This window comes from Eurypyga helias, unplaced genomic scaffold (genome assembly GCF_000690775.1).
Source record: "Eurypyga helias isolate BGI_N326 unplaced genomic scaffold, ASM69077v1 scaffold9779, whole genome shotgun sequence".
NCBI classification, from domain to species: domain Eukaryota; kingdom Metazoa; phylum Chordata; class Aves; order Eurypygiformes; family Eurypygidae; genus Eurypyga; species Eurypyga helias.
In genome coordinates this window covers 69,243-94,224 of record NW_010271410.1, presented here as the reverse complement: position 1 = coordinate 94,224, position 24,982 = coordinate 69,243, and the positions used below count along the sequence as shown (strand labels likewise).

Below are 24,982 nucleotides of genomic sequence, written 5' to 3'. Positions count from 1 at the left end.
TACTAAGTCGGGTAAGGACAGGATATTTTCAACTGCTGGATGGACATTCTGCATCAGTACTTGTGATGGACGCAGCACGTGCATGCTAACTTCTGTAGCAAGCTGGACACGTGTATAGTAGCCTAAGTAGAAATTCAGTTAAAGTACTTCACATACGACATGTGAAGGGGCTCTCCTTCCCATCCAGTGGAAAGATCTATGCCACACTCTTCCCTTTTCTTCTCTGTTGCTATAGTCAACTCTGTTGTCTTCTCCTGGTAGAGAATTACATGTATATTTTTGTCTTTCCTTCCACAAGAGCCTGAGGAATTGTGACCTTTGCTTACCTTTTTCTAATTCGAGAGATAAAAGACGGAAAGAATACGCTGCACCTTGAACCCTCCGTCCAGACAATGGAACAGTGACTGTGCAGAATGACAGGGGAGAGGGGACCCAGTGCAAAACTCAAAGACTTACAGGTACTCTTGACTCCGACTACAAATGCTTCTGTTTAGGGTAGGCTGGAGGGATGTTTTTGGAGAGAGAGGTGATAAGGAGGGTGACGTGGAGGATGACTGACTCTGTCCCATTCCGGAGGTAGTCTCTTTGGGCTGCGGCTCGTAGCTCCATAGAGAAGGCGGCTGGTCTGGTGAAGGTATCTGCTTAAGCTGGCTGGTTGCAGAGGGTTGCTGAGAGAAAGAAGCCATCCCCAGGTAGTTGGGGTTGCTGATGTCTGTGGGACCAGAGCTGCTGAAGAGAAGAAATATTGTTAGGAAGATACACGCACAAATACATTTAAATTTTGTCTCCCTGCCAGCTACAAAGGAGTTAGTGCCCACTGACTGCTTAGATTCGATACCACCCACTATTGCCTCAGAATCAGAGAATAAGTGGGAGTCCTGTTAGTGCCTCCCTCCCCCTGGGTCACCAGAGAGGAAGCAGCTGGGTCCCCCAGCCCTAAATAGTTCCTCTGGCTGCAGCAGACACTTCCATTTCCAGGCTGCAGAGAGCACTCGGCTTCCGCAGCCACACGCAGGGGCTTTTACAGGTTTCTGGTTCCAGCAGTTCGCAACCAGCAGCTCCAGGCAAGGGCCAAAATCGTAGCGCTGGGCAGCACTGCGCAGCATCGGAATATGCTGCTGGAACAGGAGGAGAGACATTGGGCCTTTTGAGGTGTACCCATACAGACTAGCAGGCAGAAGGCAGGAAGCTGCCTGCAAAGAAACGCACCTCTGAAGCTGGAGTGAAAGGACAGCCTGACACAGAGGCGTCCGATGACTCTTGGAAAAGGAAAGACAGGCAGTGTGAGCATAGCTTCCCACCCCAAGCTGGCAGAGGTAGAGCAGCAAGATTACCGTAACATATCCTCCTTTCCTGGGTTGTCTGGGGAAGAGGAAGCGCTCCCCCAGTAGCGAGCAATGGCTGCTGCCTCTCTGGCCATCAGATGGGTAGATTTTGACTTTCTGTTGGAAACAAAAGGGCCCTTTTTAAGTGGGGTGCCGGGACCCAGTCTGACTAATGCATTCTCAGCTTCTGAAGCCTTGGGCACAGAGGCACTGACCAGCCTTGACCACAGAGCCACAAAGGCAGCTTCCCGGCGCTCCCCATGCCTATTAATACCACCCCACAGCAAGCCCAGTTTGGCGCTGGTTGAGCCAACTCGTTTTCCATAGCTGGCTTACCTGCTTGCCTTTTACCTGTTAGTCTGATCCCAGTCTTTGCTAGGCTCTAAGTTGCTGATGTTCTTTGGTTTCTGCCCAGTGATTTCATCACGTTCAATCTTGACAAAATCTGAAGGAAAGAAAAGCCATAAAAGAGTGTTTTGGCAGCTTCAGAGTCTGATTCTTTTAAGTTTTCTGTGTTACTGCTTGTATTAAGGCATCTCTGTCTATCAGAGTGACAGTGAGACAGTTTAAGTTGTTGCTATTATGTTTTCAACTGCTCCCTAAATACATATCATGTTTTGTTGACACAGGAAAAAGTGTGTATCTTGAAATACAAAGGTCATGATCCTCCAAACAGTCATGTTACCGTTGACAATAATGGTAAACGTTGTGAGGCTGCTTTGGTACTCCGAAAGCGAACAACAGGTAGCAAGGTGGAAACAAGCAAAGTTTGTGATCTTTTAGCTGAGGAACTGCGCCTTGAGAGCCTCACATGCTCTTTGCAGATGTTCCCCAGGTTGACTGGAGCAGGGAGAGCTTTGGCACCTTGTCATTTAGACACTGCAAGTGGAAGTAAGGTATCGCCATTCAATAGAATCAGTATCAGTGACAGACAGGGGGCTCTCTCAGTCTGCCAAATTTACTTGAATGATGACAAAGAAAAACCCAAATGGAATTGCTGTGTCTTTCTGAAAGAGTACAGGTATACTCCTGAGAACTAACGATACTCACATCTCCTTGCAGTCAGCATCAAAAGCTCTTGCCTCTTTGGGACATAAAGCACTGTAAGGATAATTCTCAATTCCTTGACAGTTATCACACACTCTGTTGAGATGGATATTCTCTAGAGCAAGTACTGCAGAGATGATCTCGTTCCTTACCATACAGTTTCTCTCTCTGTTTTCCTTGTGATGTTTGTAACTTGATTTCACCTTGGAAGACCCCTGTTTTCTCACCATGGTGTGTCAGCACAGTGTGGATAGGAACTAAGGACTCTGTTGCTTCTATTCGCAGGGCAATGCAGCCTTCCCCTAGAGCATGACAAGGAGAGAATGAGCCTGGGACTGAGAAAAAAAAAGCACTGAAATCTCTCTCTCATGTCAGTCATCTACTATCACTATGCCAACAGGGCTGAGAATGCTGGAGAGAATCTGCTTTTGATCACAGTAAGGAGTGCAATATCTCTGGAGAAATCAGGGGCATTCATTTCACTTCTTCACATATGCATGAAGGATTTGGGCACTGGAGACACCCGCGAGCGACTACAGGGTTCTGAGCTTCCGTTACTGGTAAGGAAAATACAAGCCTGTGACTGCCATTTCAGCTAATGGTATTTCAGCAAAGAGCCTTCTGTGGGCAAGGACTGCAGTCTCTGGCTGGGTAGAATTTGGAAGGAAGCAGCACTGACAATGACTTTTCTGTAGCCAGGAGAAATGCATCAAATAAGTACAAGTGAAACAGGATTTGTGTGTTCTCAATAAACCCATTTAAACAGACTGACTCCTGATTTAATTCCTGTAAAGTACTTTGGTTTTAAGCCACTGATCTTTTAGGGCTGGTAAAGCTCACACAGATTGATGCTTCTAGTTCATATTCCTCTAATCATCATCACCTCACAAAACAGTGCTCACAGTGTATTTTTATATGTATCAGTTCTAAATCAGAAGTCAGAGCATCATAGATTTTCAGTCTGTAAGAGTTACTTCTGTTCTCTCCCACTCTTTCAGCAGTTTGGAAAAATCTAAGTAGATTTTGACTCATCCAGAACTTCAGACCTAAGAACTTACCGTAAGATTCATCGCTGTCTGACGACTTAATGCTGATCAGGATGTGTTGATCCAGTAGGTATTCTGGGTCTGAAATAATTGGGGTCAGCTGCAAAGACAAGTTAACGGTGGTCAACGCAATAGGTGCTCTACATAAACACAGTTTTCCCTGTGCCGCAGTCCCAGATGAGCAACACTCAGCTGGACAGATCCATGAGGGTATCATGTCATCCCCAGGATCAGCCTCTTCGATGACATTTGGAGATCTGGGGTAGGAGACACTTTTAGAGCCCCCCCATCTCACTCCCAGCACAGCAGACAGAATGCTACAAATCAAACACTCACATTGGGCTGAGTTACAGTTTTTTGCTACTGCAGAGACTGAAAATTGCTCTTGGAGGAAGTGATCTGGGCTCTGTTTACAGTGTATTCCCAAAAATCTGTTTGGCTGTTGTTACAATCACTAACTGCAGAGCCTTTCCCTATCTCTTGGTGTAAGGAACTCTTTCCAAAGTCAGCAATGCTTCTTTTGGGCTACTCAGAAAGGTACTGACATGAATATTTGTTCCAAATCCAAGAGCTCTGATAGTTCTTCCAGCTCCCGCCATGCCAGGAAACGGAGAAGAGCTCTGGTCTCAAGGACAGGATTGGCTTTGACACTGACACACAGAACACAACTTCTGGCCACTGATGGTCTTTTTAATACAGGTAAAAAACACTTAGTCAACTTCTCTCAAAATACAAAATAAAAAACCCCGTTGTCTCACAGGGCAATAAAACCTTCTTAAAAGACTTGTCAGTGTAGTTATGGTCTCCTAAAAAGGTGAGTTTTCTCACTAAAAAAGTGAGAAAAGAAGTCACACTCATGAGTGACAGAATCAGGTCAGCAAAATTCCTGATAGGGATGACAGCATGCTGGCAGAAAGCCCTTTCCCGCTTCAACATACTCGGTTTAGCTTCAGTCCATCCTGCATTTTTATAGTCCCTTTTGAGTGTAAACAAGACCACAACCACGTTCCTGAAACTAACTTTATATAAGCAAAAGCCCTAACGTTGCTTATGGGATGCAAGGGGAAAGCTTCTCTTCCATATGGATAAGGAAACACAGATCCAGTTTACCTTTGGAAGAGCATCAGCGAACTTTACCACAAGCTCCCCTTCATTCCCATCCTCATTTTCTCCTTCCTGGCTCTTTACAAAACCTGCAAAGTGATGGGAAATGAGTTCACCAGAAGAAAGACAGCAAGAACTTCACAGATCTCCACAAGGCCTCCAATTATTTTCCCTCTTGGACACAATTTTTAGAAGAATTAAGAAGCTTAAGGCCTGAGCTTTGGTGAATGTTTACACAGTAAACTTACAAGTGATTTTCCTGGAACATTGTTAAATGGTTTTATTTTACAGTTAAACTTGGCACTGAAAAGCTCACTGCATACATGGACTGGAGGATAAGAACATGACAGCTCTTCCCACGCCACTCAAGATAGCACACTTTTGAAATTCTAATTTAAGATTCGTAATACACTGTTTCCATAGAAATTTATGCAAATTTTGATATAGCCAAAAAATAATCTTTTATGGAACTGTCTTTGACACAGCGCGCTGACATGCGATAATGTGATGAAGCATACACCGAAGGCATGCTGTCCCACTTACAGGACCAGTCCTGTGATGGGGAATCGCTTAAAAAAACCCACAGCAAGGGCACGTAGCCTCGCATTACATAAACAGCCGAGACTCGGCCCTGCAGCACAGGGACAGGGAGTAAAACCTGCAGCACTGGTGGGTACGCAGTCCCATTTGCGGGATCAAACCACTATCTCCTCTTTCACTCCAAGCCTCTGACTTACTCTTTTCAAACCAGGTTAAAGAAATTATGTTTATTAGCATAATGCAGATGCTTTATTCGGAAAGCACCCGATCATTTGTAGAAGGCACGATTAGAAATTTAATCCAGCAATTGTTTGCCAAGTAGAGATCTTCTGTGTGATAAGCAAGAACAACACATGTTTCTCTTCAAGAAAGAGATGACCAGATTGTCAAACCAGATGGAAGAAATGGTGGAAGGCTACATGCCTAAGCATGGGTGAGAGCTGAATGGCTGTGGGGTTTGGATTTTCTTGCTGACTGTATAGGATGACTTGTAAGTGACAACAGATCTCTAGGACATCCCTTTTTTTGCCCTGGAACAAGTGGTCTACACAGCTTTTCATTTAGATCAAAGCAAGAGGAAGGGGAACTAATCCAAGCAAGCAGGAAACTTTGACAGAAAGAACAAAGATGGGCAAAACCATACTTTCTAAGCAGCTAGAGTGAAACTCAATGTAGAACTTGGTCTGGGACTTGGTCTTCAGAGTAGCGCAGCAGTGTAGGAACTCTATCTCCCCTTGGGATTCTGTGTACTTGGAGTCTAGGAAAGAGAAGGTGAAAATAATGGCATTTTTCAGTATGAGATAAAAAAATGGCATTTTGGAGTTGACTGTTTAAGATCAGCTTTTTCTTTCAACATATACAAAGCACTGCATTTTATACCCAAAGGAGAAGACAAGACACTTGCGCCCAAGCCTGACTAACCATTCTTTGAAACAAACTGTGAGGTGACTCCCACTTCAAAGGTGGCAAAGACAGGACTGTGGTCACTTGTCGTGATGTCAGTGGTGCAGCCTGCCAACAAGAAAAGGCGGATAGTTACTGCCCTGTGTTTCTGTCCTGCCCCGGTGAGGTCGTTGCGATGGAAATATTATCCGGTAATTTTCCAGAAAACATAACTGTCGCTGTGGTAACTGTCTCTAGTCAAAGGTGTTTCTACATAATCTCATGTTAGTATATAGGAACGTAACTCTTTTGTCAAAATAAATAAAGATTTAGTTAACGGACACAACTTTAACATATCATTTTGCAAGTGACTCTCTGTGCTAGACTCCCCGGTACAAAAAGCATTAGCAGGATTCCTGGTTGCCTCTGCAACATGCACAGCTAATTGAAGCTCTAATACGGTGGGAAGTCACACAAGAACTCGCTGGTGCTGCTTCAGTGCTATAGAGAAACTCATGGCCCAGGTTTAACAATGAGTGAGCGAGGTCTTGACCTAAGCGTACCCCGAGCCCAGCAAGCGCTGTCTATTGAACAGAACAGCGGATAAAGGCAGGTGCCAGGCTTTTGCAGAGGTGACTACCCACATCATCATCACAGGCTCTGTGGTCAGACCAGTCCACCTTATCCCCCAACAGACCTCCACAGCCCTCTTCTCGATCCCATGCATAGGGAGCCATCAACATTATACTCAGTTGATGAAATTTCAGGAACTAGCATCTGAGCTTTTTTAAACAGGCCTTGGGGTTTCCTCTCTTCCCTCCACTGCACTTTTGTGACTCAGAAAGAAAGGAAACAGGCTCATGGTACCACACCGGCCTTCTGGAATGTGACTTGGTAGAAGAGAGACGTTTGCAGCTCCAGCCTCTGCAGACTGGACTGTGTACACAGGGCCTGCCCTGCTGGCACCACCAAGTGAGGAGCTCCTGATGGTAAGTGCACAGGACAAGTGGTTGTTGTTGCCAAGAAATAACGGGCGTAAAGTGATCCTACAGCGTGGCCTAAAGCTGGACAGCTACAGCTGTCCGAGTGGGATTCTGCATATAAAAGATTAAGAGAGTTAATTCCCAACCTTGTAGGGTTACAGGCAGTGGGATTTGGCTCCACTCTGCCTGGTTTAACATCAGGTCCCCCTGTGCTGAGTGCCTGGCAGTGCAGGGAGATCCTACAGACTCTGCTCTGAATCATTTCCGTTTCAGACTGATTGCTTTGCTATCTACAATCTGTTATCTACCCACCATAGGACTGACACACAACGTGCACCATGGGGTATGACTTCCAGAGCACTCGATCACACCAGGATGGCAAATTGTACTTCATCTGCAAACCAAAGGAGAAGTGATGTCAAGACTAAGGGAAAAGGACCACTTCACAAAAGAGCAGGAAATTCACTAGCTCAAGCACCATATATTTGTGTCCAATCTTTTTGTTTGTATTGACGCCTTTCAAAACACTACAAGGGCAGAAAACGGAGAGATTGGTTTAGGTCACTTTCTTTTGTAGGAGTTACTTTCCCTGGTCTGCTATACACCTCGGAAGGGAAATCGGTTTTCACCTACCCCTGTAGCTTTTTGCTTGGTGTAAGCATACTTCTCCCTGGTACCTCTTTCAAAACGGTAGGTTGGAGCAAAAGTAATCTCTTCTTCCTCTAAAAAAGAGAGAGATAGTTCTGTTACAGTTTGTCCCAGTGAGAATCCTCATCTAGTCAAGACAGCTGCTGCTCTGTACACCCTGCCCCACATCAAGTCTGGCAGAGAAAGCTGCTGGAAATGGGAGAGGAACCTGCCAACAAACTCGGAATCTTACCGAATTGCAGAAACACCTTTTGGTCCTTTCGCTCTATGAGAAGCTGGTCGAAAGCCAGCAGCTCCGGATACTGCTGCTGCCTGATCTTCTGGATAATATTCTCTGCTTCCTGCCAACAGGGAAACAGCAGAGCTGCAGATGATGCAAAACCTTCTTATAAATATTCCCTTCAGCGGTGAGCCAGCAAGTGCTTCTGAGCTGTATAGACCTGTGCCCCCTGTCACTTCCCCATCTTTGCCTTCACTGAAAGGCCTGTCCTTACTGCGTGATGGAACATCTGTCTATCGAAACAGGCATCAAAATGCCCATACATCCCCTACACAAGCATACACACATGCACACACACAGCCAGATGCACACCAACGCTAGGCTTGCCGTTATCTCCCGCCTACTGAAACCTATCTGGTATTTATTACGGCTTGCCTGTTTCTGAAGGCCTGCTCTGAACCATTAAAAGCTAACTAAATAGAGCAGAAAGGCAATCTCTGGATCAAGCTGTGCAGGGACAGATGTTCGCTCACAGTGGGAAGGAGAGTTGGGAGGTTTGGGGAAGCGATGCTGCCTGGAGCAGCAGACTGTGCCAGGCAGCATTCCTGGAGTATCCTGGGCTCATGAATCCTTGAAGAGGGCAACAGGGATTTCCTTACTCTCCCTCAACTGGTGTCACACTCGTGCCCCTGGGATCCATTCCTCCTCCCCTCTTTCTGCCACCTTGCCCTAGATTAGGGCAAGACAGCGCTTCTATAGCAACACGGCATTTTGCCTCTCCAGGGATTCACACAGTGTCCCTAACCGTTGGGGGTTGTTCCACGCGGTAGTTCAAATCTCCCAGCCAGAAAAGATGAGTAAAGCGATGAGTGATGTTAAACGGACTCAGTTTCTTATCTCCCAGTGTCAGGAAGCGCAGGATGTTCGTGTAGTTCTGGTTGCGTCTGTCAAGACAAGAAACATCTGCCTGACGTACTAAATTGCCATGCAGTTTCTAAATGCCCGGGCTGGCAGAGACTGCTGCTTTACCAGGCAGGAGCCGATCTGGCTCAATGTTTAGAGAAGAGCAGGCCAGGAGCCAAGAACTTGCCACCCTCACCTCGCACTGCCTCAGCAGACAGGCCTAGTGCTCAGCATCCCCTGGCGAGCCGAGTCCCTTCCCGCGCCCAGTAAGGCGGCACGGCTCCCGTGCTGCAGCTGGCACGTGTGGCCTGGCCTGGGGAGCCGGGGAGCAGGAGAACAGCCTGGGTCAGGACGCACAAGTGGCATTTACAGCAGCTCTGGGCTGCTCTGCCCGGGATGCCAGACAGTTTCCATCTGAACTGAAAGGCTGGAAAGCTGTCCTAAAGCCACGTTGGTTGCCTCCTGGGGCTGTGCTTTTCTGAGCTGCACGCCCTAGAAACCCAGCATTAGATTGTTGCACTCTGATTTCAGCAGCAAACACATAACCAGATTTTGGCAGCTATTCCAGGCCCTGGGCAACTCTTCCATAGACGTTAACTCCATCAGTGGCAAAAACCCTGTGCAGAAATCCCACACCATAGGTTTTCTGTGTCCTGGACTGGGAAAGATGGCAAAGCCAACCTCTTAATTTCAAGTCCTCTTTGCTTTCAAAACCCGTCCTTCCAACTGCTCCAGCTTCTCCCAGCGTGGGCACAGACCTCCACTAATGTCAGGATCTTTGCTTTCCAGTCCTGTGCTGCACAGAAACTGCCTAGACCATGAAAACACATTTCACAGCTGGGTATAGGGAATTAGCCACCGTGGGGATATTTCTGTGCTACACGCCTCCCTCTCGGTATTCCTGACAACATGCTCTGCCCAGCGGGATCTCCCTCAGCTGTGCCCCAGGGCGCACCACAGCTCCCCTGCTTGCAGCACTGCCTACAGTGAGGAGGCAGACAGTTCCCTTATGCACATTGTTCTGGGACAGGAAAAGCCTTCCCACATCTCTCCAAAACACTGTAGAGCAGGGAACCGTTTTCCTCGTGTGCTGTGCTTGCATGACAGGTCACACAAGTGTTGCACAAGACAATTGCACTCAGCTCCGAAATCATTCCGCAGTCCCTTTCACCTGCACCCGTGTGGTATGGCCATATCACAGAAGCTCCTCATTGAAATGGTGACACAGTGAGCAATGTCTTTAGCCAGGTTGCCCTCCCAGAAGATATTTAACAATTTTTTACAGTCAGGAAAACATGTTTGTGCCTGTCTGGTGGGCCCTCCTTCCCAACATGGCCCAGAGATTTTCACCCTGGGTCAACATCCATTTTTGAGAGGGGAGGATGTATCTTACCTGTGTTTCTTTTCACTTCCTGAAGTCAAATGGCTGTTAACAAACCCAAAGGAGGTTCCATTAAACATGAATGACACCCCCACAGCTCCTTTATTGCCTGGAAAAAGACAAGCCAAAAACATCAAGAAATCAATCCACCTCCAGGCTGAACCTAGCAAAGATAATAAAGCACATCTTAAGTGAAGTGGAGGATAAAGAAGAGAAATAAGGCAACTTAACAGCACAGAAAGAATTAGTACATACAGCACAGACTGTGGTAATAAATTTTCTGAGGATGCTAAAAAAATTAGTTGAAGGGAAAGAAGTGCAATTTGCTTGTGAAACACAAAGAAGAGCAATTCAATAGCCAATCAAAGGTGTTTGTTGGGAATATATATATATACACGCACTAAGTATGCACACAAATAGATTTCCTGTCTTACAGGACAAGATATAATCAGTGCTAGTGGGATACAACTTCAGTACCACTAGTGTCACATAAATGTAGTCAAAGGAGCATTGTGGAGAAAGTGCTGTTCCATTTCAAGGGCAGTACTGGGACAGGCTGAACAGATCTCAGTCCTTTGGACAACAGCAGGTCTGTTACTCACCCAGCGTGTTTGCGATGCCTGTCTTCACGTTGTCTGTGCAGATGTGGCTGATGCGGTTCTCATGTTCTGGCTTGGCCAGTACAACAATCCTGATGTTCCAGAGGGTATGGATTGCTATCTGCAGGCATGGGAAGGTCAGAGGTTACATTTCTGAGCATACCTGCGGAGCTGCGCTGTAGCTGCAGCAGCTTTCCTGACTCCTTCTGTAGCACTCCTACACAAATTTTCTTCCTGTGCTCAGGATATACTTTCAGTCATTTTAATCAAAGGTGGGAGGAAGGACGAAGCTATTTTCTAGTTAATTATTGGATTGCCTTGCTTGCACAAAATACAGTTTCCCCATCACCATGAGAGTCATCAATCCTGCTCTCCTGTGGCCTTCCAGATATGCTTAGATGTGTTTCTTGACATCACTGAAACTCAGGAATGTCCAAAACTGGTCTTAATAAGGTACAGTTACTTTTATGATCTTGCCTGTGTGCTGTTACATCCTATTTTTAAAGTGCAATAGCCTAGAGTGAGATCTTAAGCTACAGCTGGCTCAGAAAGTTTTATAGCCTCCTCCTTTACGAAGGCCAAAATATCACCATCACTTGAGTGCTCGAGTGCTCAGCATCTGCCCCTCGCCCCCAGGCTGGCTCCCCGAGAAGCTTCATGCAGCATACCTGCTTTAGCAGCGAGGGGCTCACTGCCTATAGCAATGTGCCCATCTAGCCAGATCCAGGGGAGGATCTCATGGAGTCCACAGACAGATTCAGTTCACTCTCCCTCATCCAAGTGCAATGACAACAAAGGGAGGGAAGGGGAGGATGTGTAGGCAAAACGCCACTTACTCCTCTTTTATTTGCATGTGTACTCTCCTCATATGCCTGAGTTATGGGCAATAGCTGGAATAACCCCTCACCACTTTGAAGCTGATACTGGTGATTTCCTGCAGGGATTGTCTCAGGATCTCCAGCCATTCCTTCTCCCCTTGGGGATCCTCCTGGGTGCCAATCACATAGATGTCATGAGGAATGTAGTCAGCAGTGTCATCGCGGGTCTTCCCCTGCCCCTTGGAGAGAAACCAGGAGGTGATCTTCTTTGGGGGAGGTGCAGCACCTTTAATTAAAAAATCAAACATCAGAGTCAGAGTATGTGCTGTCAAACCCAGGATACAGACCACCCATGGGGACAAAACAGAGAGACATTCACTCTGTCCCCTACCAGTTTCATATCAACCCAGGCACACTGTTCTAAGATGACAAAGGTATTAACCCCTCCTGACTCCCTGGTGAAGAAGCTACTCTGCTTTGACCATTGTCCTCTGTTTCATTATCTTGCCAAGGCTAGCCAAGTGTAACAGCAGGGAGCTGTACTCCAGGCTGCCACTGCCTTTACCTTAAGCCTTAAGTATGACTGAGCACAGACAGATCAGCTTACAGCAGTTGAACCAGGCTTTTCTCCAAAAATGGGAAAAATTACCTAAATTCCACTGTCCTCAACTACATCCTGTCCCATCCTCTAAATACTGCAGGTACTCCAGCTCTCCTCCCAGGCTGGACATGAACAGTCCCTAGTCAGGAGCAGCTGACGTGCAGTTATTGGAATTGCTCCTGCCTTTCAGGCAGGGTGGAGGATACCTTACACTGCTGTGCCAGCTTTGTGCCAGACACAATTCCTTGTCACTGGAGGAACCCTTCAGTACCCATCAGGGCCAACTTTATGGTTGTCTGACTGGAACCATGAAAAGCATCAAATGGCATGCAAGAATAAGCCTAGGGGTCAGCCCATGCCCTGCCCCAGTGGAAGGCAACCCAGGTGTACAGGTCTGCTACGGAACAAACAGTGCCTGGAGCACGGTTTGGCAGGAGAGCTCACGTTTTGGCAAGTGTCTGAAGGAATGTCCCTGTCAGAAAGGAGCCCATACCCATATTCCAGGTCCCAATGAAGACTGTGATCATATCAGGCTCTGGTTGCTCCGAGTGTTTATTCTTCATCTGCTGCAGAAGTTGGCAGAACCCTTCTCTCTTCTAGATAGGGAGGAGCAGAGACAATTAACGAGATGCTTAAGTCTTCCAGCAGGACCTCTTGAAAAACTAGCTGGACCAGGAAATTCCCAGCACACTGGAAGGGCAGATTAGCTCTCCACTATCCTGAAACCTTGGAAGAGGCTGTCTTTCCTGTGGTACTTTCTTAGGCACTTAGCTTGTGGATTACTTTAACAAGGGTTGACCAGCTCAGAAGAAAGCCTACACTTCCCCCTTTGTCTATATGAACCTTTTTCCAGCTACCCTCACATGAGTCCTTGCTTCTTCTTGCTGCTGGCTGACACTGTTCTCCTGCCTCAGTGACAGCCCCTAGGTATGGTTGCCCCGTCCAGTATCTCCCTTTACACGGTACACTTGTTCATCTTCTACCTGTTTCCAGAACAAAGGAGAAAACTCACTTTTGCAAAGCCAACCACCGTCCTTCAACTGTTCCTCTTTCTGCCAAGGAAAGCCCCTTGCACCACTCCCACCCACATACCTGCTCCAGGCTGGCAGGAAGGAAACACTGTGTATCTACCTTGGAATCAGAAAAAACATATTCCTTCCGCTGCGTTTTTTCTTTTTCTGTTTCCAGCACAATCACCAGTTTGTTAGGGACCTTCTGGGACTTGATAAGCTGCAGAACTGAACAGAGACTGGGTGTCACGAGCTGAAACCAGAATCCCACCAAAACTAACAGGACCCTGCTCACAGGCTCATGACTTAGATGGTTTTTTATGTCACTTTGTCTCGGATCATTTTAGTGTTGCTTAATCCTGTTCCCTATAGGAACAGATTTGGAACTCATACTGCCTGGAGCTCTTGTCCATACCATGCCCTGAAGTCTGAAGTGAAGCCTTGGCTTCCTGCAGGCAATCTCTCTGTATCCTGAGCCAGCCTACATATATTCCTTTCCCATCTGTGAAAGAGGAGGTAAAACCTCATTTGGTGGTAAAGGTGATTCCTCCCCATCTAAAATAGCAGCTAAGTAATTATGAACACCAGCTGGAGAAAGCCATACATGAAAGCTTATCTTTTCAATCTCTGCCAGCAACAGGTTGATTTTCTAGCAGGAGAGAGCCCAAGGGCATCGTTTACTGTCTGATAGATCCTACCCTGTTTGGCTCAATCTCAGGGAGCTGCCTGTCTGAAAACACAACAGAAAAAAAAAGGAAGTTGTCTGAACTGGGCCTTCACAGACCAAACTGGTATTGCTCATCAGTAGAGATACTGATTTACATACCAAAAAAAAAAAAAAAAAAATCCCCAAACAATCAAGGGGAAATTCAGTGAAAAATGTTACTGAAACCAAGTATCTGGCTCTTTACCATCGAAAATCATCACAGAAGTCAATATGTTCTTGCAGAATGGTTTTGTTTTCAGTAGAAAATGGGTCTATTGCAACCAGCTCTACCGGGAATCTATCAAAACCTGCTCCCTTGCAGTCCTGCAGCCACTGTCTTCATTTAGGCCAGGAGACCAGGTCTAAAACAATCTATGGAAGTTGGTTACCTCAGTAATAACTCCCTGCCCTCCACAGGCCGCTCTGGGGGTAGGTAGTCCAGACTGACTGAAGCCTTGCACAAACCAAGGACCTAGGAGAAATATCTGCACTCTGGGCCAAACTTTGCCCTCAGTGGGGCCAAAGGGAACCCCTCCCCATCACCCAAGGGACCGAGAGTCTAGTCTAGTCTTTGTGACCTTAAGCATCTTACTTTTCTTGTGGGTGTAAAACTTGTCTTCTGGACCATCCTTCGCTCTCTTGATAATCAGTTTTCCCATTTCCACATCAACCTTGAGTTGTATTTTTGAGAAAATTCCTAGGGAGTCAGCTTTCACCTGTCGGAAAACAGAGATTTCTCATACGCGATCTACCCTTCAGTCGCGTGTATTTCAAATGCAACACTCGCCTGAATTCATGGACACATATCATCATTCTGCCAATCTCTTAAGCATTTGGTTGGTGCTAAACAGCATCCAGGAATAGCTGTTATCTCTGTGGCAGCACAGCAAAGTTCCCAGGAACTGAGATAGGGACATAAATCTACATTACCGTCCTTCCACACTGTGATCAATGTTGTTAAAGCTTACCTCAAAAGTGACAGGGGGGATAAGGGAGCGCCGGTGTGTTGAATCAGGACCTTCAATCAACAGTGTTTTCACCTGTTAAAGAATTTATGTGTACCAAACTGCATTTGGTGACTCTGCACTACATTAAGAGTAATGAAGTCAGAGCAAAATCTTACTGTAGCAGAGCACTGCGCTGAGGATGAACAGGAAGCATAACTAGAGGCAAAAGATGACAAGAAGATAATATAAAACAGCTTTAAAACTCTACCTTTTCTTCAATGGAAGACAGCAAAGAAATCAGCTGATTAAGTTTCAATACAATATTGACTGGACTGGCTTCACCGAGCATCTGATAACCGCAACATAGAAACAGAAAGAGAGAGAGAGATGCATAATTACCAAACCCACAGAGCGTGGCTTGGAAGTGCAGCAGTCTCACCCCAGGAACACCTCACACACACAGCAAGGAGCAGCACTTGTGCCTCTGCCACTCTAACCCATAACCGGCAGAACAAGAGCCGAGTTTGGCTGAACATGCAGAAAAGTATGGGAGGGTGGAAGGACAAATTTGCAAACCTTGTCCATAGGTTAGAGGCAGCTGGGCATGCAAGGGGGTCAGCTTGCTGCTGGGGGACAGGTTTGTACGATCAGGTCCAGGGCTCGACATACAGAAGCCCTGGACTTGTGGTTTTCTGGGCTACTGGCAGGGAGTCAAAGGTCATGAGACTTAAGTGGGCTGGGAGAAGGAAGGATTTGGCAATGAAACATCCTGGAGTGAAGTTTATGGAAGGAGAAATGTGTAGTCCCAGCCCACCGGCTGAGGGAGGATGGGGAGATGGAAGTCCTCAGGCAGTTTGCTGCACTTTCCTCTGGGGCAGGAAGGGAGAGCAGGCAGAGGGGACTATGGGATAAGTGAAACTGTGGGGATGTAACTCACTGTGTGCCCTCTGCACTGCAGCCAGAAAGAGGCTAGAGAGAACAGAAGTGGTAACTGATCACCTGAATCCCACCGGTCATTGCTGTGCAACCAGAACTCTTCCCTCCCCACGTGCTGACAGCCACCCACACTCCTCTCTCCTCTCCTTCCCCAGCTTCCAGCCGACTTACTTGTGAGCGCTGATGGATACCAGGGTGTAGCTGCTGCTCAAACACCTTCTGGATGGACTCCAGAGACGGGAGCGTCCTAGATGCTTCACTGGAAACAGAGACACAGCAGAGGACTAAGGCTGCGGTCGGGCCCCTGGTTAGCACTTGGTCTCTTTGGGCAAAGCCATGCAGCAGGGACTGTGGGCACACAGTGACACCAGGCCTGCTCTCTCCATGTGTCACGCTCCCGTCTTCTGCTGCTTACTGCCCTCCGAGTCACTGGCATGGGTGAGGAGAGCATTTCTCAGCTGCCTGCGCGACGCTGCCAACGAAGGCAGCTTAGAATTAGGCACCTGACTTAGCCTTGCAATGGCTGAGGCATCGGCATACTGGCTGTTCCTCGGGTTTTGCTTTGGAGGTGGCAACTTCCCAAATATCCCCAGAAAGACTTCCCGGTCCAGGCCAAACCGGAGGATGCTGTGTAAAAGCAGCATCAACCCAACTATGCCAACTCATAGATCAAAGTGTGCTCAAAAAATCTCCAAGCCCAGCAAAGTTTGGTGTCTATGAGCAGCAGGAGCAGCTCAGTTTTGCACAGTTCTAGCACTGCTGCAGGATTCTGGGGATGTTGGGTGATGTGGACACTAATTTTCAGATTTTTCAGCTCACATTACAAAGATGGGCTGGGCGCAGTGAGAGCGTGAAAGAGTCAGCCTTTAATTTCTTGAACGGGAACCGTTCACGGATTACAATGAGATTCCTTCAGCATTTGCCAGTTAGATTCCACAGGATGCTCATTTGTCAAAACGCTGTTGTATGAATTTGGCACAGAAGCTGCACTCCAGTAATGACAAGACTTATCACGGAAAGAGCAGCCAGGGAGTGCAGGTCAAAAGGAAGGTGATGGTGGGGAGCAGCGCTAGGATGCTTGCCTTGTGCCTAGTCAACAGTGGATATTAATGATTTCCCTCACTTTCCTAAGTCTGAATGGACCGGATTTTACTCCCTGTTTGTTGGGAAAGCGCTCCAAAGAGAAAGTAGGCCTGATTGTCTGAAGATTAGATATTTGTCTATGTGCTGAACCACGGATGATTAATTGCCTAAATTAAGCACTCATATTTGAAATTTCAGACTGAAAGACTTGCCATGGGATACACAGAAGTACAAGACACTTGTAGGAGTCTGGATCTGATAAACTTAGTCCTCCAACACCACTTTGGATCACCTACAGCCAGCATCACTGCTAATGACTGCCCCAAACCCAAGACTCCCGTTGATTTCTGCAGCCGTGGAGTCAGGCCCCAGGAGGCTGCAGGCAGTTGCAGGAGCATTGGGTGAAATTCAGTTTAAAAAGAAAGAGAGGATATTTACTGTGGCCAAGAGTACAGGATGTGCTGGCCATCTCTCAAAACCACATAGTGGCAACTGCTTGAAGCAGTTCAGAAATGATTTCTCACAGGAAAACTGCCCTCTGTTTACTATACAGTGCAACGTGTGGCATGCGTGGCAGGCTGGGGGAAGAGCATCTGCAAGCGTTCAAACTCAACAAAACCACAAAGTGGTTTTAATTGTATATATAACTCCTTTTGTTTTCTTCTCTTGATAGTATAAACAAAATACATGTAGTGATCTTCCCTGAAGTGTCTGTGTGTCCACATACAATTGCACAAATGCCAGTACCCAGTGCTTGAAACGCTGCCTTAACAGCTCTATGTGCAAATGATCCAGTGAGGGAGAATAAACAGGAACATGAAGAGCAGTGATCGATGACCAAATGATAGCTTCAGACAGCAGCAGGCTGAACAGGCCACTATTAGTGTTTTTCACTTAAAGGCGGTAGGAAACTCTGAGCAAAGTCCACTCACATGGGAAGTCCCTGTTCTTTGCTGCACTGGCACCAAGTTCTCCATGAGTCAGCTTTCCAGCCCCTGGAGGATTCCCCCGACTAAGGAATCACTTCCATGCCAATTTCTTATAGCACCAAAAGCTTCACAAAAGTAACCACCAGCCTTGTAAGTCTCTGTTTTGTTTCATTTTTAGGATATGAGCTGCCAGAGTGAACAGCCTCTTCCAAGAGTGGTTGCGCCGTTGTCCCCTGGGCTCTGATAAGATGATGAGCCATGGCTGTCCTGACCCCCTTGGCCACAGCTAGCCCTAGAAGGCTGTAGCAGTTTCCAGGAAAGTTAAAAGGAGTTTTCACTGTCTCTAATGCTTGTTGGGGTCCGGTCCTTCCTGAATTAATCAGGGATCAGTGGTGAGGAGTGGGAGGGGAAGAAATCACAAACTTTGCACTCCTGGTCTGCTGTGGCCCAGCTGTGCTTGAGCTCCTCGGTCAGAAGTGAGTCCTACACTTGTCCATGGAAAAAGGCACAGGCTGTTCACAGCTGCCCCAACTCCTCTCCCCACGGCTCACTGCAAGCTGTTCTCTTCTAATCACCCAGCAGCTCCAGTACGCAACCCCTCTACCTTGCTAACGCTGGCAGTCGGTGCTTACCCACAGCCTGGCATCAAAACACAGAAGTGAGTCAGCCAAAGGGCACCGGGACGCTCATTTTTCGCAGTCACAGCAGCGTGTTTGAGAGCGACCTCAAAAGATGGCACAACTGGGCTCTGGGATGTTGAAAGAAGCCAAAATACAGCATCGCAAAAACCTCAGGTCCACAGCAAATCAGCGTGGCTCACGAAGAGCAGGGGTCAGCTCAGTCGCAGCGAGTGTCTGCTCGCACACTCTTAACCCCCAGCAGTGCCAGGAAATTCAAAGGAGCTTCAACTCCAGTGAAAGAGCTCAAGCTGTGCCAATTAACATTTCTTCTTGTTGTTTGGTTTGGGGTTTTTTTAATCTACTCTTAAATACTGTGAAAGTAATGAAACTGAACATTATTAAGAGGACACAGGCACTGAAGAGCAACCTAAGAATTACCTGTACATGCAGCTGGAATTCCTATACAGCTGAGGAAATAAAAATTAAATTTAGGTCATGTGACTGATTAAATTTGAGTTCAGAAGTCTGACACGGGAAGTAAGCTAAAACCCCAGACAACCTCAGAGATAGCAAGTGCAAAAGACAGCAGCACACCCAAGCATCTGCCTATCAGCCAGCTGAAGCTAAACAAGTAGCTTGGTTGGATGGCAGATTCAAATAGAGGAGGGGAGGCTCCTCGGAGACACGGGAGACTGAAAAGAGCCTGCAGTCCTGGACCTTCATGAAAAAAGTGAGAAGGCAGCTCCATCTAACTGAAATAATGCAGATGTGGTGAGAAAATGCTGGGCAAGGTGGGTGGGAAAAGAACTGCACGAGGCCATGCGTTTCCATAACCGCGTGCAGCCACCAGAAGGGCAGGGGCCGGCAGCTTGCCCTTGGCTGTCTGCAGTGGTGCCGTGCCCCTGTGCTCAGCAGGCCTCCACCTGTAGAACTCCTCACCCAGCTCTGTCCTAGGATGGCAATTTGCAAAGTCCAGTCACCAAAAAACCTACAGAAAATCTGGAAATGTAAAAGGTGTCCTGGCACTTGAGAGGACTGCGGACCTGTTGTGTTTCCTTTCTCACCATCCCATGTATATTTATGAAGAGTAGGGTGTGAAACCCAGATAAGGTGAAGTGGAAGAAGACGGAAATGGAAGAAGCCAGCCGTCGTCAGAACAGCAGTACTGGAGACATTTTAGTAACACAAAACTTTCGCTTGTGATTTCATTAGGTTTTAGTTTCCATTGTTCAGGTTTATTCTTAGTAGGGGTCTCAGTAGGCCACCTGGGTCTCCCCCTCCGCGGGCACAGAGAAGCAAAACCCTCAAACGGGGCGCAGAAGAAGGGCAGCTCTTTGCACAACCCATCCTCCATCCTGCCAGGGTCTCCTGCCATCCGTGAGCAGCTGGCCCTGGCAGGAGGAGCAGGGCTGCATATTCCTCCTCCTTTGCTTGGTAAAATGTGCACAGTGCCCACTGCTTCAGAGAACTAATCGTGGTCCCAAGCAGCTGGGCACCTCACCCACTCCCAGCCTTTCTTCCCCTAAGTTAAAGCTAAGCAAATCAGCACTACCCACCCCTCATGTTAGCCCCTTCTTCTGCCTTGGTGAGCTCTAGGAGTACAAGACCAGGTCAGTAGCACTTCCAGCCTCACTTCTAAATACACCGGAAAGGGATATTGCAAGTCACAGATGCAAGCGTGGAAGTATGTGCCCTCTGCCCTAGGATGCTCCAAGATCTCTGCAGAGGTGTGGGCTCATCTCCTCATTTGCTTACAGCGGCAAGGGGGGAAATCACATCCTTCCACCAGCGAAACAGAGAGTTCTGCAAGTTTTTAGTTCTCTACTGGAGTTTTCCTACTGAGGACCTAGGAGGTCTATAAATAGGAAAGGTAAAATTTCTAGAGCCTGGGCTTATTTCTCTTTTCATTTGAGCTGGACTTCACCGACACCAGGGGAACCACTCCAGGTTCACAGTGCTTTAGTGGGAAGGAAAATCAGTGTTTAAAACATAGCTATACACCAACATGTGCTTGTTTCCATAAACGACTCGTGCTTGACAATTCTGTGGGTGTCATTTATGCATTACCAAATTATGCAGTTAATCGGTTAGTGCATTTTTTTGTTTTGTTTCTTTCTAAACAAAGCACAAAAAAATAATACTTCACTGACTGAAACCGCCTACAAGGAAACTTTACTGTCAGAGCTGTCTTTTATGTAGATTTCACATCTTTGGACCAGAGTCACAAGTCATGAGATCTAAATATAACGTTTTTGAGAGTAAGAATTTCCTGTGTCAGAAATGCAGGTTCTGAATGCATGCACATGGAAGCTATGTTAGTCTACAGTGTTAGAGCATTATACTCTGATCTCTGAAAACCAGCCTCTAGTTACCTGAAGAGTCCTTTGCAAAGAACTGTGAGCAGTTTCTTCAGCTGAGGAAGATTGCTTGAGCCAGTCTGCACCATCTCAAAGTCACTGATGATGTGAACTCGCAGGTAATCCTGGATGAGCTTGAGATGCTCATCAGAGACGCTGTGAAGTAAACAGACAGGTCAAAAGCCATCTCTTCTCTCTGTTCCCAACTGTCAGGCAGCTTTATTATTTTTCTGAAAATTCCTCTGCCAGCACTGACAGATGCAGGGAAGCTTGCCTTGGATTTCAGTGCAAATATGCAGTTCTCAGAATTGGACCCAGGATCCACCACCACACTGCTGGTACCTCCTCCTCCTCCTTCTCCCCTGTCCCAAACCCTCTCCTCCCTTGTCCACTGAGCCACCACGCCAGGGGAAGTCCTGTGACAGCTGGCTTTGCAAAGCCACGATGGGATCATCAGCCTTGGCAGGTAAAACCAGGCTGCTGCGAGGTCACTAATAGCAGCTATGGGGCTCTGGGGAGATGAAGACTCCCTTTCGCCTCCCCAGGTCCCACTTGGAAGGTCTTATTCCAAACAGTGCAAAACAGTTGGGGGAGGAGGGGGCCTGAGACCACAGAGCTGAACTGGATGTTCCCCTCCTTCTGTCACTGTGGTGCCTGGTCTCCAGCATCATGAGGAAGGGTGGACCAGGCAGACTGTATGTGCTTGTCTTGTGCCCTGACAAATGCAGAAAGTCCCAGCTGGCTGCTTAACAGATGAAATGGTGCAGGCAGCTGACCAAAACTGTGTTTCTCCCAGTCAGCCAACTGCTACGGGGCCACCACAACAGGACGTGTGCCGCCACACACGGACAGTGTTTGCTCACAGCCTCCCACTGCCACCCCCAACAGGCATGCTCTCTGATTTTATTTTTATTTATTTTTTTAACTTTGCAGATTTGGCCATTAAATGTCATGTGGCTTCCTCTAAAGCTTCAGTGGTGTTGTGAAGAAAATGAACTCTGTCCCAGCTAAAACCAGAACCAGGTTTGGCACAGCTAGCATGTGGGACAACGTGAGCCAGGCCTGTAGCTGGAGTAAATCAATATGAGTACCTGGAAATCCACACACCAGTTTATGCTTTTTTTAAGGACTGTCTGGTGCTTTCCAATACAACCTGTAGTTTAGGCACTCAGGTAATACACTCGGTTCTCTCAGGTGTTATCATATTTTATATTAAATAACTATACTCAGTGGGGAAAGTCTAGTGGTGATTTTAATACTTCAGAAAAGTTTTTTTTTCTAGATGACAGCTGGACTGTTACAAGTAGCCAACACACTAGATCTGACTCTATTCTTCATTTGGTAGTATAAATGAGGAGTAATTTGGCTGAATCAAATGGGTCTTCAGCTGTCCCAAACAGAGCACCCCAGAAAGTGCCGAGCTGGCCTGAAGGCTGATTCTGCAGCCCCGCGACAAGCCATCCTTACCTGCTTGTGTCCTGGTACTGCAGTCGCTGGAGTAGTGTCTCAGAAAGGGAGAGTTTATTAACATCTGCCACCCTGGAGTTTTCAGGGAGAGGAGATACCTCCTTTGTCTCGCTGCCCGGTAAGGCCATGAGGATGTTGCGTGGCGGCAGGATAGGAGGCGTGGGTACCAGGTCTGGCCAGGAGGAAGGGAAAGGCACAGTCACCCCAGCATGGCAATTTGACCTCCTCCCCTCACCCACAGGCAGACCACATCTGCGCTGCTGTGGCAGTCATTGCAGAACCCACCCCTTCTGCAGGGCCTCCAACTTCAGAGCTGGAGAGCCCAGGGCTTGATACTGGCACAGCCCTGTTCTCAGGGATGTCAGTGGTGTGAGACCAGCGGGCCGAGCTGCCAGGCTTGGAGCTCAGGTGCAGGCAGCATACGCCTCTGCCCGGCAGCGTAACCTCATCCGAGTCAGTCTGACTGTCCCGTCTGCACAGCAGCTATGAAGGTTAATCGGTTACTTCGAATAAAATGCTTAGAGAACATGGCTGTACCTCATCCGTATCATTACTATTATCACGGAGATCTGCTACTGGGGCAGAGTGGATGGAGGGACATGATGGAAAGAGCACCAGAAGCTGCTAATGGAAAGAATGAAGAGCTAAAGTAAGCAAACAGATGGAGAAAACAGACCCTATAATCCAATACAGAGGGGCCGAGTATCCTGCCTTGTCTTGTGGGCATCAAGTTGGAAGCACAATGGTTTTTCCTGCTCTGCCAGATCCTTGTCAGCCTGCTGCTCAGCATACCTCCCTCTCCTGGGAGAAGAGTGGGTTCATCTCCATTTATCCCAACCACAGTTTCCTTTCTTTTCATACTGACTGCTCTAACATTTTGTTACATGTCACATGCAGGTGGTTGAGTTGTGAGCTTTTGTTTGGTTATTTCCTAATGGCGGAATTTTCATTACAAAAAAGATTCACAGAACTGATCCATTGCTCCTGGGCAGCAGCTGTGATTCACAGAGCCACCGCAGCACTGAGCAATGGCACAGTTGGGTGGTGCATCCGCAGGTATCTGGGTGCTCATCTTCCACCTCTGCAATTCTACATGCAAGGTGGCCAGACATCTGTAGGCCCTACATGGTTCCAGCACGATGGCACCAAAGTGCCTCCACAAAATTAAATTCTGTTTATGAACAGCCCAGCCCAGTGCTGATATCTCTTCATCTAAAGGCTCTTAGTCTTGGCTAGAACTTCATTCCCTGCTGCTCGCCTCTCTGTGTATTATTTTTGCTGTAGTTCCCTCCCCCGCCTTGAGAGCTGGAGACTCAGTGCAGCTGTCCAAAAAACAGGAACATCTTTCCTGAGCAGCTTTGCAAATTTTTGTTCTGTTTCTTCAAGAAAATTGCATACCAAAATCTTGTAGCTCATATTAGAGATCCATTGGATTGCTTAAATGTACACAGGCACATCAATCTGCTATAATGCACATGCCTGTCTGTCACGGGGACTGCGTCCTTCAGACAAGTTTTATTGTAATGCTCATCATTTCCTGACAGATGTCAGAAAGGACAGGAAGGATGGCTCTGTGGGCATGACCTTCCCCTGGGATTCAGGAGAACAATAACAAACCCAAGAGATGATCCAGGAAAAATCCAAGGAACGATCCAAGACCAGTGAGTGTCAGGAACCTACAGTGACATTTCATATAAAATAGTTGGGATGATGCCAATCACACCTCTTCATCATACATCTGCCTCTCTACACAGAGCTAGACTGGCTGCCACTGCAGAATCTGGGCCCTCTGGTTATGACTGTTGGAAATGTTCTCTAGATCAGAGCAGATAAGGGGGCCTGAGTGGTGGTGACCCAAGACCCACAGCTTGTGCAGGGGGGCGTCTCTGCTGCTGAGACAGTGGTCCTAAAGATGCAGTGCAGGGAGAGGGGCGCACAGACATGCAAGCGAAATAGCTGGATGTAAACCAGCCCGGATGAAGGACAGCAGGTTAGCCAGCCCTGCACCTCACACCACATACTTCTGCAGAGAATCTCAGTGTATGGCCTCAGGGGAGCCAAACTGATCCTCCAGGTGCAGTACCACCCCAGAGCCATGAGGACTCACTGCCTCAACCTGCCAGCTCAGGTTTCTCTCTGCCCTGCTCCACTTTATTGCATGGCATGCTCTAATCCCCCTGCCTGCACTGCAAATCTCCTGTCCAGAGCAAGTGTCAAGGGTCTGCATCACCAAGTCATATCATGAGTTTCTTACCAGCATCCTCCTCAGGTTCATCCGCAGGCTCTTCCTCTTCCCGGGGCACTGGATATTTGAGGTGCCATACCAGACCCATGTTCTCCTTCTTGTAAAATTCTATCAGTTCCTCCAAGTTCTCAAAATATTTCACAGGAACACCCTCTGAAGCCTGAAAAAAAACAGGGAGCTGTCATGGTCTGGGATTTCCTACCACAGAAACACTGCTCCTCACAGAAGGAAAAACAAAGTCACAGGGGGAGAGAAACCCACTACTGCTGTCCAGAGAAAGCCAGCCCAGCTCTCACTGCCCATCTGACTGCAGGCTCTGTGCAGAACGACTCCTGCAGTACAAACAGAAACAGATACGCACACGCGTTCCAGCCAGTGTCAGCAAAAATGGCAACCTCAAAGATTCGCTGAAGCCAAATGGAAGAGCACTCTCGCTCGATTCAGTGTGCTTGGCTTCAAAGCAAAGGAAGTCTTCAAAAACAAGGAATTCCCCACGATTAATTTTTTGCATTCCCTCTTTCACTTAGCATAAAACCCCTGGATTATATTTTGTGGTGTTCAGGAAGATTTTTTTTTCTGTGAAAT

General features: G+C 47.4%; 1 protein-coding gene across 1 annotated transcript in view; it reads right to left on the bottom strand.

The window, feature by feature from the left end:
• The window catches only part of INPP5D (inositol polyphosphate-5-phosphatase, 145kDa), a gene marked incomplete at its 3' end in the record, with an annotated part of 55,301 nt that overhangs the window by 3,877 nt on the left and 26,442 nt on the right, over positions 1-24,982 (bottom strand). The window contains exons 3-26 of the mRNA XM_010158808.1: positions 24,407-24,557; positions 22,153-22,324; positions 20,701-20,841; positions 15,868-15,955; positions 15,029-15,109; positions 14,782-14,853; positions 14,406-14,529; positions 13,229-13,335; positions 12,591-12,693; positions 11,586-11,782; positions 10,682-10,799; positions 10,092-10,188; positions 8,601-8,739; positions 7,808-7,916; positions 7,561-7,649; positions 7,240-7,321; positions 5,984-6,073; positions 5,706-5,819; positions 4,529-4,611; positions 3,431-3,518; positions 2,525-2,674; positions 1,677-1,770; positions 1,335-1,442; positions 457-729 (exon numbers count right to left, since the gene is read on the bottom strand). Coding sequence (XP_010157110.1) covers positions 457-729; positions 1,335-1,442; positions 1,677-1,770; positions 2,525-2,674; positions 3,431-3,518; positions 4,529-4,611; positions 5,706-5,819; positions 5,984-6,073; positions 7,240-7,321; positions 7,561-7,649; positions 7,808-7,916; positions 8,601-8,739; positions 10,092-10,188; positions 10,682-10,799; positions 11,586-11,782; positions 12,591-12,693; positions 13,229-13,335; positions 14,406-14,529; positions 14,782-14,853; positions 15,029-15,109; positions 15,868-15,955; positions 20,701-20,841; positions 22,153-22,324; positions 24,407-24,557 — 2,870 coding nt within the window. The remainder of the gene's footprint in view (positions 1-456; positions 730-1,334; positions 1,443-1,676; positions 1,771-2,524; positions 2,675-3,430; positions 3,519-4,528; positions 4,612-5,705; positions 5,820-5,983; positions 6,074-7,239; positions 7,322-7,560; positions 7,650-7,807; positions 7,917-8,600; positions 8,740-10,091; positions 10,189-10,681; positions 10,800-11,585; positions 11,783-12,590; positions 12,694-13,228; positions 13,336-14,405; positions 14,530-14,781; positions 14,854-15,028; positions 15,110-15,867; positions 15,956-20,700; positions 20,842-22,152; positions 22,325-24,406; positions 24,558-24,982) is intronic.